This window comes from Diorhabda sublineata, chromosome 4 (genome assembly GCF_026230105.1).
Source record: "Diorhabda sublineata isolate icDioSubl1.1 chromosome 4, icDioSubl1.1, whole genome shotgun sequence".
In the NCBI taxonomy this organism is placed as follows: domain Eukaryota; kingdom Metazoa; phylum Arthropoda; class Insecta; order Coleoptera; family Chrysomelidae; genus Diorhabda; species Diorhabda sublineata.
Window position 1 is genome coordinate 6,503,214 of NC_079477.1, and position 26,003 is coordinate 6,529,216.

Consider the following 26,003-nt stretch of genomic DNA (forward strand, 5'->3'; position numbering starts at 1 on the left):
GGTCTCCAAATGTTCTTTCAGCAATCTCTTGAGCCGAGGGAACAAAAAGAATCCAGGCGGGACGAGGTCGGGGCAGTAGGTATTCGGTTGATCTCGTTTTCATGCCACGTAGTCGGTAGTGAGATAAACCGAGTAAGCATTATCGTGTTAGAACTTGCAAGAATCCTTGATCTAAGGTCTGACGCGGTTGACTCTTTGTTTCAATCTCCGTAGAACTTGGATGTAATATTTAGTGATAACGGTTTGTCAGAAATTCTGAGTGACTTCGACCTTTTGCGGTATATTGCATCACCAAAAGGCCTCCTTAAGCAGTGCGATAGTCACGTACCGCTACATCCTAACTTCGACCGCGCTCCAGAAGCTCTACCTAGCCCTACGTTATTTTCCGAACAAAATATATTTTTAAAGGAAGATTTTTTATATAAAACCGAACTTAATTAAATAATTTCTCTATTTAACATTTTGGTATTGATAACTTTCCGGAATGCAGTGTCATTTCATATAGCATTATAACTAAATCCTTTCACAATTGTTTTTGTATATGTTTTTAACATAAACCTTTTTTTGTAGATGCTCCAAATATTTTTCCTGAGTCTTGCGATTCTAGATGAAATATCAAGGCTATTGAATCTACCTTCTGGGCTTCAAAAACTTCTAGGAAAATCGAGGGCCTACATATTCAGCAGTCTTGTATTTCCAGGCAGTGCCTTAGTTGTATTTACATTTTGGTCAATTTGGGCTGTGGATAGAGAATTAATATTTCCAAAAATTATGGACACTTTCTTTCCAGCGTGGTTAAATCACGTTCTGCATACATTTATACTTATTCCTTTGGCAATTGAAATTTTACTGCCCAAGACGGACAATTTTATCAAATTCAAGAGTGCAGCACCTACTTTGCTCTTCTATTCCGGAATATATCAAGTATTGTAAGTATACAGTTAATAACATTTTTTAATTACAATTTCAGTCCATGTTGTTTAGATAATTTTTGAACATTTGATAAAGTATCTTTTTATCTTTCAAATATAAGGGTGTGAGTACAAAAATCTGTACATTTTTAGACAGCTTAGCAAGTAAAGCAAAAAAATCGGCACCCAAATACTCAAGAGAAGCAACAAATGAAAAAAAAATCAAAACTTAGAAGTCTAAGTGAAAAAGAGTTTTCGGGTTGCTATGGTTGGCGATATCTTTTCGCGGTTGTTCTTCAGCATACATTTGTCCTTCTGGAACGTTAAATATTGTCTGAATATGCCTCAACTGTGGCCAATTGAACGTTTTTAGGCAAATTTGGAACGAAATGTATATTCCGAAGGTTGGGAAGCAAATACACATGAAGAATTTCATATAATTTAATGCAACATTCAAAAACAAACATTAGGAAAGCGAACCGACTGGGTGCTGATTCAGTTATATAAAATGTGTGTAATTCTAGTGTAGTAATCATCGTTTCATAGCAAGTGCAAATAATTAAATTAAAACAAACCGTTAATACGAATTGTTGCCTTAATTGACCCAATATTTAGTAGTACATAGCAAAAAAATCGACTCAAAGTATCGATATCTCGAAAACGAAGCGGTGTATCGAAAAACTCTCCATTTTCGTTTTATTTTATGTCATTTACAAAATGGCGGAGTCAAAACGTGACCCCTCGGAAACCGTATTTGTTCCTATGAAATTTAAAAAATTCTAATAATCACCACCGAGTAAAATCTTGTGTATTTCAAAAATCGTAATCGTATTCAATTAACTCTTATAAATAAAATAATTGATATTTATGATAGGTAAAATATTCTATTTTATAGCCTTAAAGACATATTTTTCATGATTTGTTATTGTTTTTCAGATATTTCTTGATATATCTTAGAGATGGTGTATGGTTGTATCCAGTCTACAAAGTGCTCAACATTCCGCAAATATTTTTATTCAACCTATTGCAAATGTTCTTAATTTTAGGATTCCAATATTTAGGTATATCGTTGCAAAATACCAAAATGAAGAAAACTGAAGTTGGAAGAAAGAAAGTGAAGTGATTCAATGTTTATTTAGGGACACAATTTTTAGCAATAAAAATTGATCGAATGTAAATGTTTTATTTAAAAATAACACATTAGTTTAGACATATTTTTCTGGATAAAATTTCGAAAAGATGGATCCCTCGATTTTTCTGACATTTTGTCCTTTTTTAGAGAAGATAATCCCTAACAGGATTTTTAGCGTTTGATCTCCTGCCACCTCACCTCTCCGAAAATATGTATTTTAGAGAAAAAAGTTTCATTGAGCTCAAAAAGCTACACTAAAAAGGTTGATTAATGTTTTTTCCTAAACCTATTCTTTTGGCTGTTATGGTCCAAAATATCTCGACAGGAGTTAAAGTACTGAACACACTACCACTACACCAACACACAATTACAATGTCTGACGCGTGTTTCGATAACCAAGTTATCGTCTTCAGAGACTGAGAGTAAACTGTTTACCTACAGCTCCCTCTAAATAAATTCGCTTAAGGCGCCATCTGTTCCAGACTTATGGAAACTGCGATTAATAACAACAATCAACGTTGATCATTACCATCAGACCATTAATTCAAATAATAACCATCCTATCATTTAAGTTGGACCAAATTACATATATATGCCATCTTTCATGAATATCAGTTGACTCGTTTTTGTTTGTTTCATTCGGAACATTCACACGGACACTGAATTTTTATATATTAAGAAGATTTACTACTATTCGCTTGGATTTCCGTCAATTGATATGTGAATTTGTGTGAAAATAAATAAGTATTTAAATCTAAAATAATGACAATTCGATGTAAATAAGAGAACATGTCAAAACGTGAACTAGGGCATAGTCTACAACGACTACTAAATCACCGTACCGGTGCTTTGAAGACCCCAGCTTCGTGTCAACTCAAAAGGGCCAGACCCAGATGGCTAGCCACTTGGGGTGTATGCCTGGGGTGTGCGCAAAGCGTACCGGCAGGAGCCCAATTGCCTGGGCAATTACGCAAAGGTTGGCTGGACGATTTGAAGATCTTCAAAAGCTAGGTGTGAGGTGGTGGAGACACTGAGCGTTGGACTGTGATGACTAGAGGAATGTGGTGAACGAGGCCAAGGCTCTTTGGGGGCTGTAGTGCTAGTGGTAGTAGTAGCAGAATTGCATGAATTAATTGCACAATAATGTTTTATGATTTAATCATTTGAACTAAACAGTCTTTGAATTTATATTTTATACAGGTTTATACATTTTATAGGTTTATGTAAAAAAAATTATAACCTTTTCTGTAGAGCTTTTTATAAGCTTCATTTTTTGTTTGAAAACGTTTTCTATAAATTTAATATTTTCAAAGATATTTCGTTGAATTGTTAGGACTATGAAGAAGACTAAGGAGCAAAAATACTTTTGGAGATTATCTTCTGTAATCAATCATAAATTTTTGTAAAAGTTTCAGCAAAATTTGCTACTGTACACATTTCTTCTAAGTAAATCTAATAACAACATTTCTTATTTCTTAGACCTATATATATATATATATATATATGTTTATGCTTCTTAATCGTCTTGATTTTAGGTCTTTTCTGTTTTGAAATCAGTTTTCTTTTTATAATTTTTGATCAAAATTTGAGGTATCGACTACTTTCAGTCTCTATCAAAATAAAGATAAAAACTAAAAGAAGTCGGAATATCAAATTCTTATCTATCATTCAAAAATTATTAAAAAAACTAATTTTAAAACAGACGAGACTTAAAATCAAGACGATTTAGGAACATAAAAAACAATATCTATATCTCACATCTCCCTGGTAAGTTTATTCCGATCAAATATGTTGTATTTTGGTATACTTTTCGAAATTTGATAAGCAAATGTCCCCATAAGTATCTTCTCATAAATAACGTTTATATTATGTATTACATTGAGCTAAAATTTAGCAACGTTGACTCCCAAGTCATCAAACCTCATGACTTACTTCACTGATTTAACATTTTAAACTACAAGTCATCCAGGAATTACATTAAAAATCAATCTCAGATGAACCCGCATCCAAGAAAAACTATTCAATTCCGTTCAAATTAATCTGATTACTGAATATCAGTAAATAAATTGGTAGCTTATTCTGCGGTTATTTTTTTATAAATCTCCTAACAATTCTGGACACGTTACTTCACCATTTTGAATTTTCTGCATCATAACTAAAAGATCGTAGTTAATTTCTTCTGTAATTATAGAATCGTATCTAAAATGAGAAATAATATTTGTATTTAATAGTTAAGAAAAATTAGGAAACCATAGTTAACTTTTTCCCAGAAGGAATATTATGTCTCTAATCGAAAACATATATCCTAAATTCTCTAATAAATGCAGATGAAGCTAATACGCAGCTTGCAAGAACAGCTTAGCGTTTTTCCTCGCGAAAAAAATATAAACACAAAATTTTTCATACATTTCAGTGGTGGAATAGTCACATTCATATATAATTATAATTGTTCGCTTTTTTTCAATGTAATTGTAGAGTAATAACGTCACTGCGTGAATTTTCGTTTTTGAAAACAACTTCTGACTGCGCCAGTTAAGATTTTGGTTTTTTTGAAGTTGTTTCTAAAAACGAAAATTTACAAACTGTCTATTATTATAAAATTACATGGAATAAAAAGCGAACAATTATAAATATGTAAGGTGTATGTATATAGTTTAAATGCAGGTTGAGATGTTAGCAGATTCCGGTTGTCAACTCATAATATTCAAGGACTTAACTTGCAACTGATGTCCAACCCTAGCGGAATCGTTCGGTGACACATGTGCTACAAACTCAACACTTTCTGGAGCGGACGCCATGTTTCGGGGCGCTTTTAATTTCTGCTAAGTAGCGGTAGCGATATTTGTTCAATCGACTTTGTTCTGTGATCAAACGTCCAGTTGTAATCTTTCTTAGAAGAAAAATGATTGCATTCGCTTATGAAAATAAGAAAAATAAATTGGAACTGGTTCATCAGGTCCAGGTACATTGTTATTCTTCATATTTTTGAGTGCATGTTTGATTTCTTCTATTGTTATATCTAATCCACTTTCCAAATTCCTTGTTTCTGATGTTGATTTAGCTATTCCGTTATCATCAAGAAGTTGTATATATTCTCTCCATGTTTCTAATTACCTTTGAATGTCTATGATTATTTTGTCATCTTTATACACTAATAACCTGTTCAGTCTTTGTTTTCTGGTTCCTACTATTTCTCCAACTTTCTTATGAATGTCGAAATTGTCATATTTTCGTTCTGATTCTTCTATCTCTTGAAATTTCTCAATGAGTCATTTCTCTTTTGCCTCTATAATTTTTATTCTTATTGTTCGTTGTAACTCTTTGTACTTGTTTCGATCGACTCTCTCAAATGATCTTCTTTCTTCCATCAGTGATAGTTCATCTATTATTTTTTCCGTTGTTGCCTGCATTTAGAAGTCTTTTACTAGTGCCAATTGTTATATCTTTTATAATTTTTCATTTCTTTTCTGGTTCTTCGATCTTTTCGATATCTTCTTTAACGATTCTAAGTTCCATGTTCAGTTCTTGTTTCACTCGCTGTGTCATTCCATCTTCTCTGATACTTCTATTAGTTTGATTTCTTTTCTTTATTCTTTTGAGTCTTTTTGTGAATTTCGATACGACTGGTTTTTTACTACTATATGTCCTTCTTGATCTACTATTTCTTCAAATTTTCCTTTCCCGATCTTTTCATAAATCCAACAATACATTACAACAATTGTTGGGCAATCCTAAGAATAAAATACCAAATTTGGTATATATGAAATTAGCTGTGGTGATTATGACGGGAGGTATATTGGGCAGACTAAGAGATCCGTTATTGCCCGGTTTAGAGAGCACATAGCTCATCTAAAATATGGACGGACCGAAAAATCGAATATGACATAAGTGACATAAATATTAATAATATAGACTTGTTGAAAATGTATCCAATAATGGGTTGTTTGATGCAATTGAAAGCATTGAAATTGCTAAATGTAAGAACAGTTTAAATAAGGACAAAGTTCTGACCTCTTTCCGTGAGGCAGCACTAGTAGTACCCAATATATAATCTGTAATTTCTGCATTATGTGTCTGTGGATACGCAGTATCTGTGGCTTCATTCTATACCTTTAATCTGTGGTTTGTTTGCTGTGAGTCATTCCTTATTCGCATCGTTCTCAGTACAAAATTTGATTGTTTTATTTAGTACAGTTTACAAAATGTGTAAATACAGTTGGAATGCATAAAGATATTTAAAACCGGTCACTACAGTTTACTACAGTTTATGATCTAAAAAGTAAGTATAACGTGATTTTAAAGTACTATCAAATATTACTATTCATTAGTATAAAACAATAAATAATTGAATGTTTTAGTGTGTATGAAATTCCCCAATATATAGTTTTAATTATTATGCGGTAAATTGATTATTTTGTTTTTAATTTCAAAAGTGTTAGATGGGTCATAGTCGATTGATATAGATTATTTTGATGGATTTAATCCATTATTTTTGAGACTGTTTCTCTTTGGATTTTTGTTCTTTTTTTTTCAGAAATTATGATCTTTTTCAACATGGGACCTAATAAAAAAAGTATTGTTTGGGAATATTACGAAAAAATTAACGAGAAAACTACCAAATCTAAGTCAAAAAATTGTTAAAACGGCTGGAAATCTCATAAGATATATCGAAAATATCGATATATTCGTACGATATATCGCAAAGTATCGATATAACACTACGATACAGGTATTATATCGAGAAAAATATCGATACTTTTTTTGAGCATCCCTAGTTTCCAATCGTTACCGTTACCGATAGGTAGCTGAATGGGACCAATGACAAAGAAAAAAATGAAGTCATTCACAGCTGGGATTCAATAATCTAACAAATCAACCACGAACCCAAATTTCCTTATGGTCTTTTATCACTATTCTCTTCATTGCCGCTTTTAATGATGAACAAATTACATTTCAAAATTGTAATGTTCATAGAATGGGCAGAGAGCGAGTCACTTTATGCGCCCGTCATTTTGAATTTTCAAAATCGGAAAGCACCAACTTGAAATATTTTCTCTATATTTTCTTTATCACTTATTTCATTTTGTTATTTTCATTAAATTGGCCGCACAAATAAAAAATTTTCAAATTGCTGAATGAAACCTACTTATATAATATTTTAGGTATGAGATTTTATACATTGTGTCGCAAGCCTCAGTGGATTTTATTAAAGAATTTAGGAAAATTATTGTTGGTCGATATGTTTTAGTCACTTTTTACTTAACACACAACCATCAAGCTCTAAAAATAAGGTAGTATCAGATACAATTATTGCCAGCGATGCACCTGGCCACTTTTATCTATTTACTTTCATTTTTAAACCGGTCAAAAAATATTAAATAAAATTTGTTAGTTTAGGAAATTGTTTACTTTTACTAATGAAATTTTTGTTAGTTGCAACCATGATGCAATGGCTAGAGGCATAATTTCAAGCGACGTGAATTATTCATCTATGCAATATTTTGACCTTGCAAGAAATTGCATACAATTTCTTGCACGTTGTCTGGCGCCATGTCAAACGGCCATTATCCATTATTTTCTAGGCTCAGTGTTAAATTTGAAATGTCGCCCAAAAATCGAAAAAAAATTCTCCACAAATGTATCCAAGATAGTTTTACAATTTTAAGTGAAATAAAATACAAATTGATATTTATGAGTATTGACTACATATTATAAAATATCAGTTATAGGGTTTCCCTTATTTTTTTTATCTTAAAACGAGGGAAATTTGCATCCGTATCATCAGTGGCTATACCAAACTGACCGGTATGTGGGGCTGTACTACACTTGTACAACCAACTGAAACTCTTCCTTTTCAAGTTAAATTTCTTTCGAGGTTTCCATTCTTGATCCGCGTTAGCATTCCACATAATTACTGTTATTCGTTCGATTTGCGTTTGCTCTACTTATTCGACGTTCTGTGATTTCTTAGCTGCTATTTCACGAGGTTTGGTTATCGACTAAATTGTCCTGTTTCTCAAGATTGTTTCTACGTAGCTACGAAGTCCCATTTCTCTTTTTTCGCGATCATAATCTCGACGATATTTTCGGGGTATTTCGCAATTTAAATTCCAGTAATTGCAAATGACAAATTTGTGTTTCGCAAGTTGGGTCGAATAATTTATTTCTATCCAGCTTTTGAGATGTGGTAAGAGGCGCGTAACCCACCTACGTCGTTGATTCGTATCATACCCCTGCTGGCACGGATCCATGGTAACAAATATTTCTTCGTACGCGATTTTTCGATGATTTCAGCAACCTTCTACGCGTTTTCCTTAATTACACTAACATTATTGTGGTAGTAGCCCATTTTTACATCTTGTCAGTTAATGGGATCAAAAAGGCAAGGAATCAGTGAAAGACGTCGCCAAGGGGAGGCAGCTGCCCTGTCCCCAATAGATTCTTAAAAACGTACCAAATGTGAAGCAACCAAAGTTCTAGACTTACAACTATGACTAGACTAAGTCGAAAAATTCAAACTCCCAAATTTTTTATTGGATAGTCAAGGACTCGTTTTGCTTTTCACGTTGGGCTCGATACCGTTTTTATTATAACCGCTGTAGATGTGAGACTTGTACTTCAAATGAAAAGCCCCACGTAGTCTCGACTTCACCTATAATTCATTCTTTTCTCATCCTCCATATCAACTTTCCCCCGTTGGGTCATCGGCTGGCGACACCCTTGGATTAAACATTCTCATAAAACAACAGTAATTAACTCTCTTTATTAAAATTAAATAGTTTTGAGAATAGTGAATAATTTGATACTTGATTATATTACCTGTATTTAGGATGATCTGTTACAAATTTCCTCATCCAAGCAGCTGTTGTAAATAATTCTCCAGTTGATTTACGCTCCATTAAATTTAAATATTTATTTATTTTGGAACGATTTGCTTGATTTAAATCTAAATTATCCAAATATGTCTTCATCAGAGGTATAATTCCCAGAAAAGACCCTTTCTAAAATAGATATACCTATAAACTTGAGTTTATCAGAGGTATTATAAGCTTCCTTCAGATTAAGTAAACACAAAAAAATTACAGATATAAATGAGTGACTTCTTTAATTTCTTCTAGGTTCCCCAGTAGCTAAGAGAATAGTTTATTAATACACTTGAAACAAAATGAATTTATTTCATTGAAAGAAAATTGAAGGTGAAGTTCAAACTTAATAAGTAAGAGTGACAAGAAAATAGAAAACTAATCAATATATAGGACGTCTCATAAATAATGTCGGTATAAGAAGTTCCACTTTTTTGTTTAAGAATCATATGATAAGAAAACCTTAATATTCGGAGTACAGTCCATAAAGTTCTATGATTTATCTTACCATTCAGGAAGCTCTTTGAGTCCTTGATAAAACCATATTTTGGCGGGGCCGGATTAAGCTTGGGGGCTATAGCCGCGGAACCCAGGTCCAAGAGGAAAAACATACTGTATTTTTTGATGTGTTGATATCACAAGTCTAACGTATTGATATTATTTTTTCAATATATCCGGGTTTCCGAATTCCTTAAGAGGGCCCCGTCATTTTGTCTCGATGTAATAGCAATCACTTTCGTTTAACTAAACCTGCATATTTCTCCTCATCCGCATCAGCTGTTCACTACATATCTCGGCATTAATAGCTGGACCATTTGGAATGGACAAGGCGAGAAGATTGTTCACACACCTCTACTCGACGATTCGCCCAAATTTATGGCACTATTCCAAAACTTTCATAATATATCTTACCTAATGATTTTAAATGGTGATGTATGGTTCCCCTAGAACCATACCTGTAGTTCCTTTAATTCTATTTCAATAATTTTGAAATTTTTATAATTGAATTCATGTTTGTCAAATCATATTTTGATAAATCCCAAAATAGGTCGAAACCTCAATATTTATGTTTCTAAATCATCTTGATTTTAGGTCTCTACAGTTTCAAAATTAGTTTTTTTAACAATTTTTGATAGTTTGATGTTTCGATTTTTTAAAATATTTTGATAAAGACTTAGAGAAAAGTCGAAACGTCAATTCAATCATCTTTCAAAAATTATTAAAAAAACTAATTTTGAAACAGAAAAGACATCTAGAAATATAAACAATATCAAAAGGTACAATAAATAAGAAATTAAAGAAACATCAATATTTTAACTTGTTTTATATAATTATCTATTAAAATTAACCGAAAATCAACATCATTTATGAACAAAAAAGGTCTAAGAAGTGAAAAACTAAAGAACTCATTAGTTTATATACCCTTCTGGAAGTTGTAATTATACAAAGTAAACCAGCAATGGAAAGTGGGATATCCATAAACTGATCACACAATTTTTCTAAATTTTCAAATGTTAATAATAACATGATAATATGTATAATAAGATTGAACATGAATTAAATAGAATATATATCAAAGACATAATTTTACAATAAATAATAAAAATAATTACCTTTCCATTTAGGATTTCATTGATAGTCATTTCTACAAAATTATCTTCGAAAGTGTTTCTGTTATTGTCATCAGTCTCATTTGCCACAGCCAAATATTTTTTCACATTTTCCATCCCATTACCAATGCTTATACGCCGTTCAGGCATCAAATTATTATTTTCACAAGCTTTACACATATGAGAATTTAAATCACGTGTACATTTTTCATTATTAACACAGCCATTTAGGGCTTCTAGTTTTTCGTTAGTATATACATTGAAATGACCGTTTTGCTTATTTGTCAAACTACCGTGGCTGCCATTTGAATATTTTGATTTATCGTTGATATGTCGGTATTTCATTTTAGAATTACGCTTAGAAATTCCATTTTTGAGGTAAACTTTGTTTTGGAAAATATGTTTCCTGAACCAAAATTTCTGCTGTATTATTGCGTCAGGTTTTTGTGCTCTTTGTATATTTTCATCGACCTAAAACAATTCAGGTTAGGTAGGTAGGTAAGTATGAAAAAATCATTAACAGGTATTTTCTTTTTCAAATTTCCTAATATACTTTTCTAGGAAATGTTAAAACCAGTACAATTGTGGTTGTTGGTGTAAATAATGTATTCAATATGAAAATCACTAACGGCTACAGCAATTGCTTCAATTTATTAAACACGACGCCATATTGCAGCGGATATAATGAATTTGATTTAGACATAGAGGAAAGTTTTCAGGGATTTTTCAAATAGGCAATTTTATAGATTTTGATGTGCCCTTACCAAATTTCAACTTTGCCACCTAATATATTTGCCGCTCGCGTCCCATAAAAGCAGTTTTTTTATATTAACCCCAGCGTTGACGAAGTCCTTCTGGAGCAATGTCTGGTGTACTTTTCTAGATGCTCAAGATTGAGAAATTCAGCAATTTTTTAGGTGCCTCGTATTCCAGCTCTTTGACTTATGCATTTTTTTTATCTGTAGCCTACCAAAAGTGCTTTTAGTGAAAGGTATTTTGGCATATTTTCTGAAAACATCCGAATATTGCACCGCATTGCTGTTGATCACAGTAAAAAGCCGTGGAACATGTGTTTTTAAGTGATTAATACGAACTATTAATTGAGAACCAGTATCCTCTACATCAGTCATGTCAAAGATACGGCCCGCGGGCCGCTTCTGGCCCCTGGGCCGTATCAATAAGGCCCGCGATCGCAGTGTGTTACAGAAAATGTTTTTTAGAGCTTTTAGACTTCATTCGATTCCTCTACGGATGTTTTAAATCCTCGTACTCTCAAGTCTACGGATGTTTATAAGTAATTTCAAGGCCAGTAATTCTTACACCGAAAAATATGAATCGACACATTGTCATCTTTAGAATCTAATCTTCAAGGTCAACAATCGATGTTTACTAAAGCTAATACAGAGAGCGAAGATGCCCTGTAATCAAGTTTTATTATTGCATTAGAAATCGCGAGAAGATCAAAACCTTCCACTTATGGTGATTTTATCAAAGACTGAATGTTGAAAGTTGCCGATATTTCATTTCCATCTTAAAAGTCAATAATTCAAAATATTTCGCTATCAGGAAACACTGTTGCTTCAAGAATAAATGATTTATCTCAAAATTTGGTTCTTCAACTAAAGGAAAAAATTAAGGAATTTACAAACTTTTCACTTTCTGTTGACGATAGGACTGATACTGTTGATACAGTTCAACTTGCTGTTTTTATACGAGGCATTAACAGTGACTTTGGAATAACTGAAGAATTATCAAAGTGCGTAACATTGACAGGTACTACAACAGCAAATGATATTTATTCTGCAATTGAAAATTTGATAGCAGAATATATGAGCTCGACTGGAATATACTTAGCAGTACAACTACGGGTGGCGCACCTGCCATGGCTGGCAAACATTTGGGCATTATAACTAAATTTTGTGGGATTTCACTGTATAATTCATCAGGAATCATTGGTATCCAAACATTTAAAAATGGACCATGCCATGCAACCTATAATTAAATTTGTAAATTTTATTAGGAGCAGAGGACTAAATCACCGATATTCGAGTCAATTTTTTGAAGATTTGGATGAAAAGTTTTCTTGTCCTTTATTTCACCGAGGTTCGTTGGCACAGTCGAGGAGAAGTTTTAGAAAGATTTTTATTTTATTACGTGACCCTATTCAAGCTTTCATGTTAGAAAAAGGCGAACTAATTGATTATGACAATGACTGGTGAATTGATTGTGCCTGTAGATATGAATAAACACTTGACTGATCTGAATATAAAGTTACAGGGTAAAAGTCTAAATGTTGTTTGTCTTTGATATTTCAATCCGTATTGAAGCACAACACCTGGTCCGTCAACAACAATAAAGCGACGGAAATTGAGCTAAATTTGGAAATAGTGAGTCAGAGGTGGATTAGACCTACTGGGGATACCACGATCAAAAACGCGTCGCTTTGTCTACCTCATGGTGGTGAAATGGGTATTTCTGCCGAAAAGTTTGTTGAATTACAATTTACGGTGCTCCTACGCCGGAACTATTGATTTTAGGAAAAAAAGTTGTGACATAAATTGTAGGAAATTTTCTCTACAATTATTTTGCATAGAAAAGTTTTTCCAGTAAAATGCGAGGGAAAGGAGTTATTAAATTAAATATTAAACTTTCCAAGAAAAAATACCCAATGACTGTACTAAATCAATTGTAAATATAAGAGCACGAGATAAAGATTTGCACATGAATTAAACCAGTGTCACATGCATTCAATGTACGTTAACGGATGGCGATCCTATTGCTCAGAAATTTTGGCGCGAGTTTCATACTAATATTTTTAACAATCCAACGAATTTAAATTGAATTTTGTTTAATCTTTTCTAACATCGGACGGTTTTTAACCTAACTGGAACATAAGCTGTTGAAACGAATATCGATTATCTTCAGTTGCAATTCTGTCAAAACTATATACGTAATGTGAATAACGTATAACTTCTACATATTTTGTTATCTTTGCAAAAAACAGAAAAAATTAGGGTGCAAAAGCCACGAAGATTTTGGGTGAGAAATATTTTCATAAATCAAAAATTGCAAACATACCATAATCTGATCAACGAAAAATGAATATAAGCGACATTTTTGTAGAATTTCGTAGAATTTTTTTCGTACCATCGGATGCCTTGGACACCGGAACTATTAAAGACAAGTCAAACGTCGCCTTTATCGGGTAACAACCTACTCAATATTGCCAATTTCAAAAGTTACTAAAAGCAGCATCATGCTAAAGCATATTATCTCTTTAATTATCTACTTACCTTGCTTAGAGGAATTAAAAAATTCAGATCATATTTCAAAATAATTCTCGTTAGAAGTGCCAAAAAACAGACTACAGCTGCATTCTCACAATCAGTAATTTGTAGGTCACATGGTCTGAATTCCACTCTCCATCCGATTCCAAGAGCTGGTGGTGGAGGTTTAAATCTCAAGCTCTGCCAATTTGTAGATTGAATGTTCTAGAAATACAGTATCTTAATAAAGTACATAAGATTGTTGCTTTAAATTTATAATGTAACAAATAGTTAACATATTTACTTGAAATTTAGTGAAATTTCACTAATATTATCAACCCTGATCATAGATTATTTTTTCATTAATTGAAATAAAAAATCAATCCATTTGAGAACTTTTTCATCTTAGGTAATGTTTATTACAATAATAACTAATTTAAATTATTCTTTATAGACGGACACACTGATACCATTAGAGCTGGCGAATTTGTAAATTGAGCTTCACGTCTGTATGAAACAAGCTTTTCAGTGTTTTTCGGTAACTTGTGTGATCGCTATCTTTAAAACCAAAATATACCAAAATTGTGCGAAAAAAACTTAAAAAACAACCGTTATTAATGTAGAGAATTATATATTTTCAAATTTATCAAATTTTTCTTTTCTTTTCCACTGAGTTATCGTTTTTCGTTTACTCCCATCTCCATTCTTTTAACTTTAACTAAGTGTGCTAACTAAGTAATTTTTATATCAGTCGACAACATCGCGGCGAACATATTGTAATAGGGGTCATATAGTTAGACGAAAAACGCGCGAGAGTTACTTGCTTAGAAGACGTGAGCACTGACTATTTAGGACATACTATGAATACGAAGGTCGTGCGGTTTCCAGAGAAGACGTATTATTTTGTTTGAAGACTTAAAAGTTGTTAAGTTGTACGGTTTCCGAAAAAGATGTATTATTTTGCTTAAAGACGTAAAGACGACGGATCGCTTGAATTTCAGACTTGGAATTGTGGATGAACCATTATTTATATTTCCATTATTATTTCTTTTATTTCAAACTTTATATCGTTACGGTTTTGTTGATATGAACTTTTCATCTAGCCTTCTGACTGCTTCGTTCTAAGTAATACATTCGTTTCAAGAATGTAGTGGTGATTCTAAGCTTCATTTGCAGCTACCGTTCTAGCGAAAGAGCTTTGGAAATAATCATTAGATTGAGATTCTGTTTGAATGTGAGTAACGCATTATTTGATGCAGTATGGAATACTTTTGAAGCATTATTGTGACGCACCATCAAATATTTTACTATCGACGCAGAATATAGTTTGACTTTACTTTAATGTTAGTCAGTTAATCACTCCACTAAAAAATTCAAATATTTAACAAATTATAACATAACCTCTTATAGCTTTCGCTTTATTGTGTCTGTTTTGCCATTAATATTTATCTCGACACTCAAAACGCCCGCTGAGCTATTCCACTCTGGACTGAGTGGAACGGGAAAGATCGTGGAATCCACCATAGATTAGCTTATCGCGGCTGCTACGTTACCAACCTCATTTCGATGTTCATCTATTAAGTTCCTTCCAGCCTATCAAAAAACCGTCCTTGGTATGATTCTACGCAATACAATGACGTATTCCGACCGGGCGACTACCATTATACGATCGATTCTATTTTGTGTTTCAACCGACTTATGTGTAGATTTTTTAACCGTTTCCGGGACGGTATTTTCAATACATGGTTGATAGCAAGTGCTGTTAAAAGAAGCTTACATAACAGGATATAAAATATCATTCAAACGCTTTTAATAACCGTTTCAGAACGGTCCAGACTAGCAGATTGAAACAAACCTATTACCTTTTTCCACATGATCGCTGGTTGTAGCAGTTTTTAGCCTTGTACGAACAAGTTTAAATTCTACTACTCAAAAATTTGCATTCTTCAATGTTGCTACATTCTTTAGAAAAACATAAAACATGGTACGCAATAATAATTCAAATCAACAAAATTATATAAATACCTCAAAATGTCCGGTTTCTTCTTCGTCATTTTGATAAAGATTTTCTTCAAACAAAGAAATGGTGTCTCTAATAAATAAATGAGCAATGTGTTTCGCAAGAAGGCTATCGACTCCGCTATTAACCAATTTTTTGTAATCCTCTTCATAATAAAATACATTCGAATCATTATACATTTCACCCAAAGGGGAGATATAGCAATCTATTGAACCGTATCGTGATTTTGGTATTACGAATTTGTTATGTTTCAAAGGTACGAGACCTCGTTCTTCTGTGGTACGGCAATCATGTGTATTGCAAGCCACACTCCATCTAGTATCTATATTTGTAATGTAACCTCTGTGAAAAGGTGCCGCTGCTGTTAAAGCCATCTGAAAACAGATTGCATTTTCATATTTCCAATTCAAATATTCTTTTCGAAATGAAGAAATATCACAAATAGATAATTTAATGTGTAAGTTAGGTTACTGTATTTCCGGCGTTAATAAGAAACAGTACTGCTAATTACAACCCAATTGTTGATGTGTGAATTCATATAATATTCGATATTTAGTACAGATTGGTAAACTTATAGGACTGTAATGATTTTTTTAGAAAAAAACTTACCATTATAGGACAAAATGGTGCTAACTGATCATAAAGCACTCTAGCCTCATTAATATTTGAAGCTTGAAAAGTGGCCTGTAAACAAGAATATCCGCTTCCAAATCCCATAGCATCTAGATAAATATGATCTGGAAGAGCATTTTTTTCTGATTTATAACAATCATCCAGTGGGAACTTTGTATTTGTGTCCTTAAATACTGTAACAATCAACATTCATCTCAGCACCATATAATAATTATGAAAAAATGATTTATTGAACTTTCTTTTCCTTCAATGCATCGTGTCGCATAACAATATATTTAATGGGAAACTAGGTTTTTTTATAAAAAAATAATTTTAGTGTCGCTTATGAGAAAAATGGAATTGTAATAAACTTAATTTTAGTAATAACTTTTAAATTAATAAAACAGGCTATAAAGCAAAACTATTTATCACAGGAATTGTTCTAATTATATCCCGTTCACTATCTAACATAGGCCAAGGTGATGGTAGAGCTGATTCACAAAGTTTTAGATCTTCTGCGGAGTTTTACATACAAATTATTTCATGGTCGGTTAACATAAGTCCTCTACAGAAAAAATCATAGGGGATCATGTTAACTAGGTGGCTCCTTCATTAATTCACTTCTCTTAATCCACCTTCTTTCAAATTGATCATCCAGAATCCTTCAAACATTACGACCATAAATTGGTGGAACCAAATACTGGGATCAAAGTTCCCTAATTCTTTGGATCCAGAAATGCCAGAATTAGGTCAAGAAGCACTGCAATATGAATATGTTGTTAATATCGCTGTTTAATTGCCGCGAAAGAACTAAGGACCGATAAATCTTCCCCCGACATTATTTTTTTGAGGCACTGGTATGCATTTGTATCCAGTGGGGATTTTTCGGAAACCAGTATTGACAGTTGTGTCGATTTACACCACTTGAACATCTCGTCTGATAATATTGTACAATTAAGAAAATTTTAATCATGAAGACTTAATAAAATTTCAAACGTCTATTCGGATCATCTCCTGAGAGTTCGTGAATAAGTTGACGTTTCTTTCTTTCTTCAAAAACTTTACCACTAACTTTTTGTGTTGTAAAGCACATTCTTCTTCATGATTTCGAAGTCTATCATTACAATTTTTATATTTCCTTTTTCGGTTAAAAGAGTCATAATGATATGATGCTAATTGTAAAACTAACTTCTTAGTTTTACTAACTAAAACTATTAAAAGAATAAGATAAAAAAATATGGTTTCACAAGGTAACTTTGAGTTCTTATACATCCATTTTGTAGTTTTTCTCATAAATTCAAAATCAAGTTTATTTTCTTTTTTATTAACTCTTTTAGTTTTATTTTTATGTGAGGTGTTTTTACATTTTATTAATAACAAATCTTAAAAGTACGTATTTGTGCCACAAATTTACTTTGTTTATTTTAATTTTTATTGGCGTTTGCAAAGGGTTTGAGTATCTCAAAAATTAAAATCAAAATTATGCCATGAGATGGGGATTCATTCATAAACAAACAACGAAGCAAAGTGAAGAAAAGAATGTAATAAAAAAATTAGGTGGTACAATTCGTACAAACAATCATTGAAATTTTCAATAAATTAGTGTTTGAATCAAAAATTATTTTATCTCGGCATACTTTAATTCATCTGCAATTCCTACATTTGTCTATAGGGGAAGTTGGGGCAAAGTGGCCCCTCAGGGCAAAGTGATTTTATATGGTATTTCCAACATGGTTACGACATCTATAGGTATCTTCGCGTATATCATTCCCCTTACGTATGTACAGCTAACTTAATCTGCATTTAACCACGGTCGAGACTGCACGCAATTTTTTCGTGAAGTGAAAAGTTTTGAACCACGTGCTTGTAATATTCATTGGTAAGTAAAGTAGCAGTTTAGCTGAAAATACAAATTGTTTTTTCGGTATCATATAAGGTTAGAATGACATTATATATATATCTGAGACGTACATATAAGCAATCAAACAAAACAAGCTAATTTTTTTATTACTTTCAAAATACTGCTTCGATACGTATTGGGGCAAAGTGGGTTTCCTATTATGGGGCAAAGTGTTCCATTTTGGCCCTATAGAAAAATTAAGTTGAATTTTTTTTTTCAGAATTTCCATAATGGTGCGTAAATATATACGTAAAACTCAGCAACAATCTTGGTCGGAAGACAGTATGATAGCAGCTATACAGGATGTCAGAAATAATATACTTAGTGCAAAAAAGGCAGCAAGTCAGTACCAAGTCCCTTTGACAACACTTCGAAGACGAAGGGTGATTTAGACCTGTTTTTTCGGCAAAGCAAGAAAAGGAACTTGATTTCATCATAGAAATGGAAAGTAGGCTTTTTGCCTCGGCACGCGGGAATTGAGACACCTTGCATTCCAGTTTGCAGAAAAAATAAGATTGCTCATAATTTTAATGCCATCAAAGATCTTGCAGGGCGTGATTGGATTTATGGGTTTTTAACCAGAAACAAAAATATTTCTCTAAGACTGCCAGAATATACGTCAGCTGCTAGGGCCTCGTCTTTCAATAAATTTAATGTAAGTTCATTCTTTAAGCTTCTGAAAGAAATGTTCGAGAAACATAAATATCCACCCAGCAGAATTTTTAATTGCGACGAAACAGGTGTGTCTACGGTACCAAATAGGCCCTCCAGAATATTCTCCAGTAAAGGAAAAAAACAGGTAGGTGGGTTGTGTTAGTTTCGCGGAAAGAGGCACCTTAACTACTGCAGAAATTTGTTTCAATGCCGTTGGATTCTATATTCCTCCACTAGTAATTTTCCCGCGAATAAGAAAATGCCCAGCCCTTGAGCACGGGCTTCCTCCGGAATCGATCGTCGAATATCACCCGAGTGGGTGGATGCAGAGTGAGATTTTTTTTGATGTTTGGTTTAATCACTTCCTGAAATATACCAAACCCACCTAGACTGACCCGGTGTTACTGATTCTTGATGGCCATGCAACGCACACTAAGAATTTAACGTTAGTTGAAAAGGCAAGGGCAAATTATGTAAACATAATTGTAATACCTCCACATACATCCCACCGGCTACAGCCATTAGATGTTGCCTTCATGTTTCCGCTCAATACGTACTATGAACAAGAAAAAAAGAAATGGTTACTGAATAATCCTGGGAAGGTGATAACATTATATCAAGTCGGAGAACTGTTTGGTAGCGCATTTAAACGGGCCGCAACTGCACAAAATGCTATTAATGGCTTCAAAGCCACTGGAATTTATCCATATAATCCGGATGTATTTCCAGAGGAACTATTCAAACCGGCAGAGACTACTGACAGACTACCAGAGGATGAGCGTCCAAACACTCCGCAATCAGTTCTACTTGAGAATAGATTTAATGAAATAAATCAGTTTCCACAACCAGGGCCCTCTAGAGTTAGATCCATCCGTCTCCTATAGTCCATTCAGTACTAAAAAAATCACAAGCTGTAGATCCCATTTCAAAAGAAATCATGGAAGAAGAGACTTTAGTCATCCAAAATACTCTCTCAGTTACTAAAAAAATATTTATAGGAAGGCTTTGTTAAGGTGACCACTTTGCTCCAACTTCCCCTACCAGCGTCATTCTGGAAGGTTCTTAAACTTTTATTTATCGTATACAGATGGACACTTTTCCAACTTTCCTCCCATAAGAGATACTCCTCTATCTCCATACTACCCTCCATATGCTAAACATGAATAAACGACAACATTTGGTCATTTGAGTGCGGGTAGTGTTATCTGTAGTTAAGTAAAATGTACAATCCGTATTAAAATTTGGAAATGACTTTAGAACAATTAGTTTTTAAGATTGATTATCATGACACGGCAATAGTACATCAATGAATTTGATATATCTATATCTATATATATAATAAAACTAAGTCGATAAAATGTGCGTGCCGATAAAACTTAAAAAGGAGTCCCGACACGATAAAGGGACTTATGTGGTGTGATAGCCCTTTATCTCTCCTCGAACAAGAAAGTTCCCGTTTTAATCTAAAGGGCATGTTTTTAAAGATATAAGGGACTTTCCGACCCTTCAACTTGGAAATTAAGTCCAGTGGCGCCATCTGTTATCGAATATTTGAACTTCGTTAAAGACAACTATGGAGACTATACACTCCAATAGTCATAGTGTATAGTCTCCATAGTTGTGAGCCATTGCAGCATGTGTAGTAGTGGCGCGAAATTTAAAATTCCAATAAAATCTTAAATTTCATTTGTTACTATAATAAAGTTGTTAAATTTTGTGTATTTATACGTCATTATTTAACGTATATTTTGGAGTTAAAGCGACATAATTTTAGTTATCCAAATTAGTTCTCAAAATATTTAAAAAATTAGGTTTTTAAATTTCGCGCCTTTACTACATACGCTACCGCTACAGAAGCTAGAAAGTTCCCGTTTTAATCTAAAGGGCGTGTTTCTAAAGATATAAAGAACTTTCCAACCCTACAACTTGGAAATTAAGTATAGTGGCGCCATCTGTTATCGAATATTTGAACTTCATTCAGGACAACGATTGTTTGGGTTGCATTTCCAAAAGCGTTGCGAGCAATTGTAGCATGTGTAGTAGTGGCGCGAAATTTAAAATTCCAATTTCAATAAAGTCTTAAATTTAATTTGTTGCTATAATAAAACTGACCAAACGACCGGCCTCATTGAACTTAATAGTGATTTCTGTAATATAGCCACTACTGAAGACGAACTAATCGACAAAATTTATCCAAATATTATTCAGAACTATACTAATGCAGAGTGGTTATTTCAAAGAGCAATTTTGGCCACTAAAAATAATATTGGTGACGATATCAATTTTAATATTCTAAAGAAAATACCTGGTGAAGAGAAAATATATAAATCGATCGACACGATGGTATCCATTGAAGAAAGTGTCAACTTCTCCACTGAATTTCTAAACTCTTTACAAGTACCAGGAATGCCATTACACTGCCTTCGTCTGAAAATTGGAACTCCAATCATACTACTCAGAAATCTCAACTCCCCAAAATTATGTAATGGAACTAGAATGATCGTAAAACAGCTATCGAATAATATCATTGAAGCTGAACTTATTTCTGGAAAGACCAAAGGACAGACAGTATTTATACCTAGAATACCTCTGATCTCTTCGGAATTGCCATTTCAATTTAAAAGACTGCAGTTTCCAATAAAATTAGCCTTTAGTTTTACAATTAACAAAGCGCAAGGACAAACTTTAAAATATTGTGGCATTAACCTCAAAGAATCCTGCTTCTCTCACGGTCAGCTATATGTAGCTTGCTCAAGAGTAGGAAATCCAAAAAATTTATGTATATATACTCCGGACAATAAAATGAAAAATGTTGTTTATAAACAAGTATTGTAAATAATGAGAAAACGTTTTCAATAAACTTTTTTTTTACTTTTTACGTCATAGTTTATTTTTTTATTTCGACTCTACCACGTCATCTCATATCAACTCCCGGGCGAAGCCGGGTTTTTTAGCTAGTATATATATATATATATATATATATATATATATATATATATATATATATATATATATATATACAGCATTGAAAAAAATTGGTTTCATCGATTTAACCATAACAATACTGTTTACTTCATGACACAATCTTTACGTTAAATCTGTAAAAAAATCTACACAAGGCGCATCGCAAGCTAGGTTTAACATCTGCACGGGTGATGGATGAATCATGGATCTACGTATATGGCTCCGAAATAAAACTATTTGAGTTAAAAAAGTACATCGAAGCAAATGATTGTCCGAAGACAAATATATCTTCAACTCTTGAGCCATTGTTCAAATAATAAATTATTGACAAGCCAGAAGTTGAATTGAATCCACGATATAGTCCAGATTTGGCACTCCTTTTTGATACTGCATATTAATACAGCGTGATCAACGATGTTAAATACGAGAGGAAGGTGATTCTGCTTTCAAAACACATATTTTGAAGCTAGTTTAGGTTCAAACGCATTGAAATTATATTTTGAGAAAAAATAATACTAAATATTTTGCAGAACTTGATAAGACTGTTATTACACAAAGTATAATTGCAAACAAAGAAGGAGACAAGAAGGAATAACAGATACAATGAGCAGAAAGACTAGTAAGAGTACCGAGAAATTTCGAAAAACTAGTTTCAATGCTTAAAGCGTAGCGAAAAATTTGTTCAAGATTTTGATATATAATTGAATAAATAAAGAATTCACTTACGTCCGAAAAATTATTACTAACCTGGTAAATTATAAAAAGGTTTTTCTCCTCTCCTTCCTAAGACATTCTTTGTCGTATTTTGGTATCTTGGATGAATTTGACACACGGCTGCGTCAGGATAAAATCTGGATTTAGTTAGCCCAGTTCCAGGAGTTGCTTCACATTCAGGTACAGTGAAATTTTTGCAGCCCATTCTGTAATAAATAAAAATTATATAATAAATAATTTTGAAACATTTAATTTAATGGAGACTACTTGATTCTAAATAGTTTCATCAAAATTTGTAATATAAAAGAATTTCAAGATATCAAAGATGCAACATGTCAGGCATTGCTTTGCACTAAAATCCTTTATATGAAATTGGGAGGATCCCCAAAACATCTTTATATATATAGAGTTTCTCTTATTCTAAATATTTCATATCAATTGATCAAATCTGAAAACACCGTACGCCAGTTTTTAATTATTAAGTTTCTCTAAAACAGCTTACCTAAAATCAACCTACAGTACATGCTTTTGATATTATTTTAAAAAATAAAATTGTGGACACTAATGGACGCCTCCTCCAAAAGGTTTAAGACAATTTGAAATGTGGCGATAATAAAAAATTCAACGGTTACTTTGTACTGATATAGTATATCGAAGTGTCAAGATATGAAACGATTTCCTGGATACAATTGAAACTAGAAACCTGCGATATCTGAGGCAAATAAAAAAGATTTTCCAATGGTGGGTGTATGGAGCAAGAGCCGAGGTGCCTCCAGAGTTTGAGTCTGGTAGAAAGTACTAGCTAAATCTGGCACCATATAGAAGATTATAGATATTATATTTTTTATAAATATTCTTGTTATGCTCTCAAAAAATTGAAAAATTACTTCATATATCTCATTTTTCGCGTTGAAATCTCGACCAAATGATGTTTCTTTACGACGAAGAATAATTGTTGTTAGCTAATATTCGTATCAAAATTTAACTCTTTACTGATTACATTAACCCGCGATTATAAGAGGTAAAGGTCTAGACAGGCAATATGAACTTCGTGACGAGCTAAAGGTCTTTGCAATGAGGCAAATGAATTCTGAGGTCCACTATATTTTTAGTGTTTTCCATGAAGAGCAATGGCTCATGAAATTAGCTTATATTATTGGAAGTTCTGGAATTTTTGTAAGGAGAATCATCAACTATATTTATGGCGAGAGATTTATTAAGAGATTTCAAACTAAAATTCATCTTCTGGATTGCCTATGTGGAAAAAGGACAACACCGAATGTTTTCCGCGTCTGTATAACTTTCTACAAGAAACTCGTTGGAATTACCAAACAAAATTGAAGCTATTATAACTGAACAGTTGATTAAATCTCCTGAAATATTTTTTCGATAAGCGGAGCTATCGTTTTTGATTACGAAGATCCTCAAAGTTCACACACATGGACTTGATGAAAAAATACGTAATACGAGTAATAGATGACATCAAAATAATGCTGTGACATAAAAAATTTTCTTATACAACCTCTCATTTCTAAGTTACGAAATCAGAACTTATATTTAAACAAATTATCTAACTAGTTTATGAACCTCTAAACGATATAATCAACATCCGAAATGGGAAAAAAAGATCACCCAGTATGTACATGTTTTAAACTTTGATGCAATATTTTTAAAACATTGTAATTTAATGTAATAATTTCGAAAAACTCACCTGGGAAAACTTGTTATGCAAAGCAAATTTTCGTCATTTTTCAAAAATCTCCGCAACTCTTTTCTTCTTTTTCTCATATTTTCTTCAACTTCAACAAAATTTAAATCTTCGTATGGTGTCGCAGGAGTACCTTCTATCATGAATGCAGCATATTCTGGTGTCCAAATCCCATTTTTCTTGAAACAATCACCATCTATCTCTTCAAGAACTTGACGACTTGTTAAACTTAATTTTGCTTCTTTTTTATTTTCATTGAAGTTCACAAGTGTGTATTCAATTTCATCCCCCCATTTAAACGGATCATTTTTTCGTTTCGCTTCTTTTTTATACAAATTAATAAACTGAGTGATCCCGTGATCTCTAACGTATGGAGCCCATTTCAAGGTGTCTTCGTGGGAGAGCGGTGTACCGACATCGAATAAACCCATAGTTTGTGAGAAAATGATGAATTGTTAGTGAATTGAGAAATGGATAAAGGATCCAGAATTTTTTTAATTTTATAGTTAAGGTCAATGGCATAGGCCAGTGAATTTAATGTTAAACAGCTCTTAAAAACAAACGATTCGTATCATTAAAAAATAAGTTATTAATTGATAGGCTGATAACCCTCTGATATTTTTGCTCAAGCCGATTTCATGTCTGATGTATGGAATTTTAAAAACTGATAAAATTCAAAATTTTTGTCGTAAATCTCACAAAAAATCTAAATAGGTCATTTCAACAATATGTATGCTGATTTTGATCCTTTTACCGTAAACAAAGGATTTTTCATCAGGTAGTCCACAGTTATTGAAAATCCTACCTTAAAGCATTAATGCTTCTATATGCCTTCGGTTGTTGGTAGCTATAGTAACTAATGGTAGTACAAAATAACAAATGATGTCCATATTTGAAATTTTTCACTGGATTGATATCAAGCAATGATACGTGATATTCTACTGTTTTTTTTACCCTGTTGAAGATATCCGATAAACAGAATCCCAAGACTATTCCAAAAAACAGTCACCATCACTTTTGCAGCCGATGAAAACGTCTTTGCCCTTTCCAATGCACTGTCTTCACAGTTTTCCATTTCAGGAGTGTAGTTGTGGATAAACAACGAGCGAATAGCTCACACATGCATAAGTCTTCAGTCAGTATATGACAAATGCGTTCTTATGACGTGCCTATAACCAGTTTTTGGCTGTCCTGAACACTAGTCGTTAATGTCCCTCCACAATCTCGCGAGAACGCAAGAAAGAGATACGTGAGATATGCAAATGTGGAACCGATTCGCGTATTTTTCTCAACTTCTCGCGCTGTTCTCCGGCAAAGATGGAGAACAGCGCCAGAAAGGAACGCGAGAACAGGCGAGAAGGTTTATTGACTCCACACTCGCATGTTTCTCAGAAACGAGCTAGTCGCCGATTTGAATGATTTTTCGCCATTTCTTTTTAATCATTATTTTCTCTTTAACATACACGTAATTATAATATGCAAATGCGAATAACAATAAACTTGCCGCGGTCACTTCAGCATCCATCGTTATCGAGCGGAGAACTGAAGTGAGAACTGTAGTGAGAACAGTAGAGAGAACTGTAGTGAGAATTGTAGTAAGAACTGTAGTGAGAACTGTAGTGAGAATTGTAGTGAGAACTGTAGTGAGA

At 33.0% G+C, this 26,003-nt stretch overlaps 2 protein-coding genes across 5 annotated transcripts in view; one reads left to right on the plus strand and one right to left on the minus strand.

Moving 5' to 3' along the window:
* Positions 1–3,507, plus strand: part of LOC130442355 (androgen-dependent TFPI-regulating protein-like) — a 30,552-nt gene extending 27,045 nt beyond the window's left edge. For all 4 annotated transcript variants that reach the window (XM_056776397.1, XM_056776395.1, XM_056776396.1 and 1 more), the window contains exons 2-3: positions 571–929; positions 1,848–3,507. In XM_056776397.1, the coding sequence (XP_056632375.1) occupies positions 571–929; positions 1,848–2,034 (546 nt within the window). In that variant the 3' untranslated portion in view covers positions 2,035–3,507. The remainder of the gene's footprint in view (positions 1–570; positions 930–1,847) is intronic.
* On the minus strand, positions 2,081–24,830 carry LOC130442354 (glutamate--cysteine ligase catalytic subunit-like). The gene is made up of 8 exons (XM_056776393.1): positions 24,358–24,830; positions 22,680–22,852; positions 16,412–16,608; positions 15,808–16,176; positions 13,810–14,007; positions 10,520–10,987; positions 8,863–9,044; positions 2,081–4,242 (listed from the first exon to the last, which is right to left on the minus strand). The coding sequence occupies exons 1-8, from the start codon at positions 24,783–24,785 to the stop codon at positions 4,137–4,139; spliced, it is 2,121 nt and encodes a 706-aa protein (XP_056632371.1). The 5' UTR covers positions 24,786–24,830; the 3' UTR covers positions 2,081–4,136.
* Positions 24,831–26,003: the final 1,173 nt, after the last annotated feature.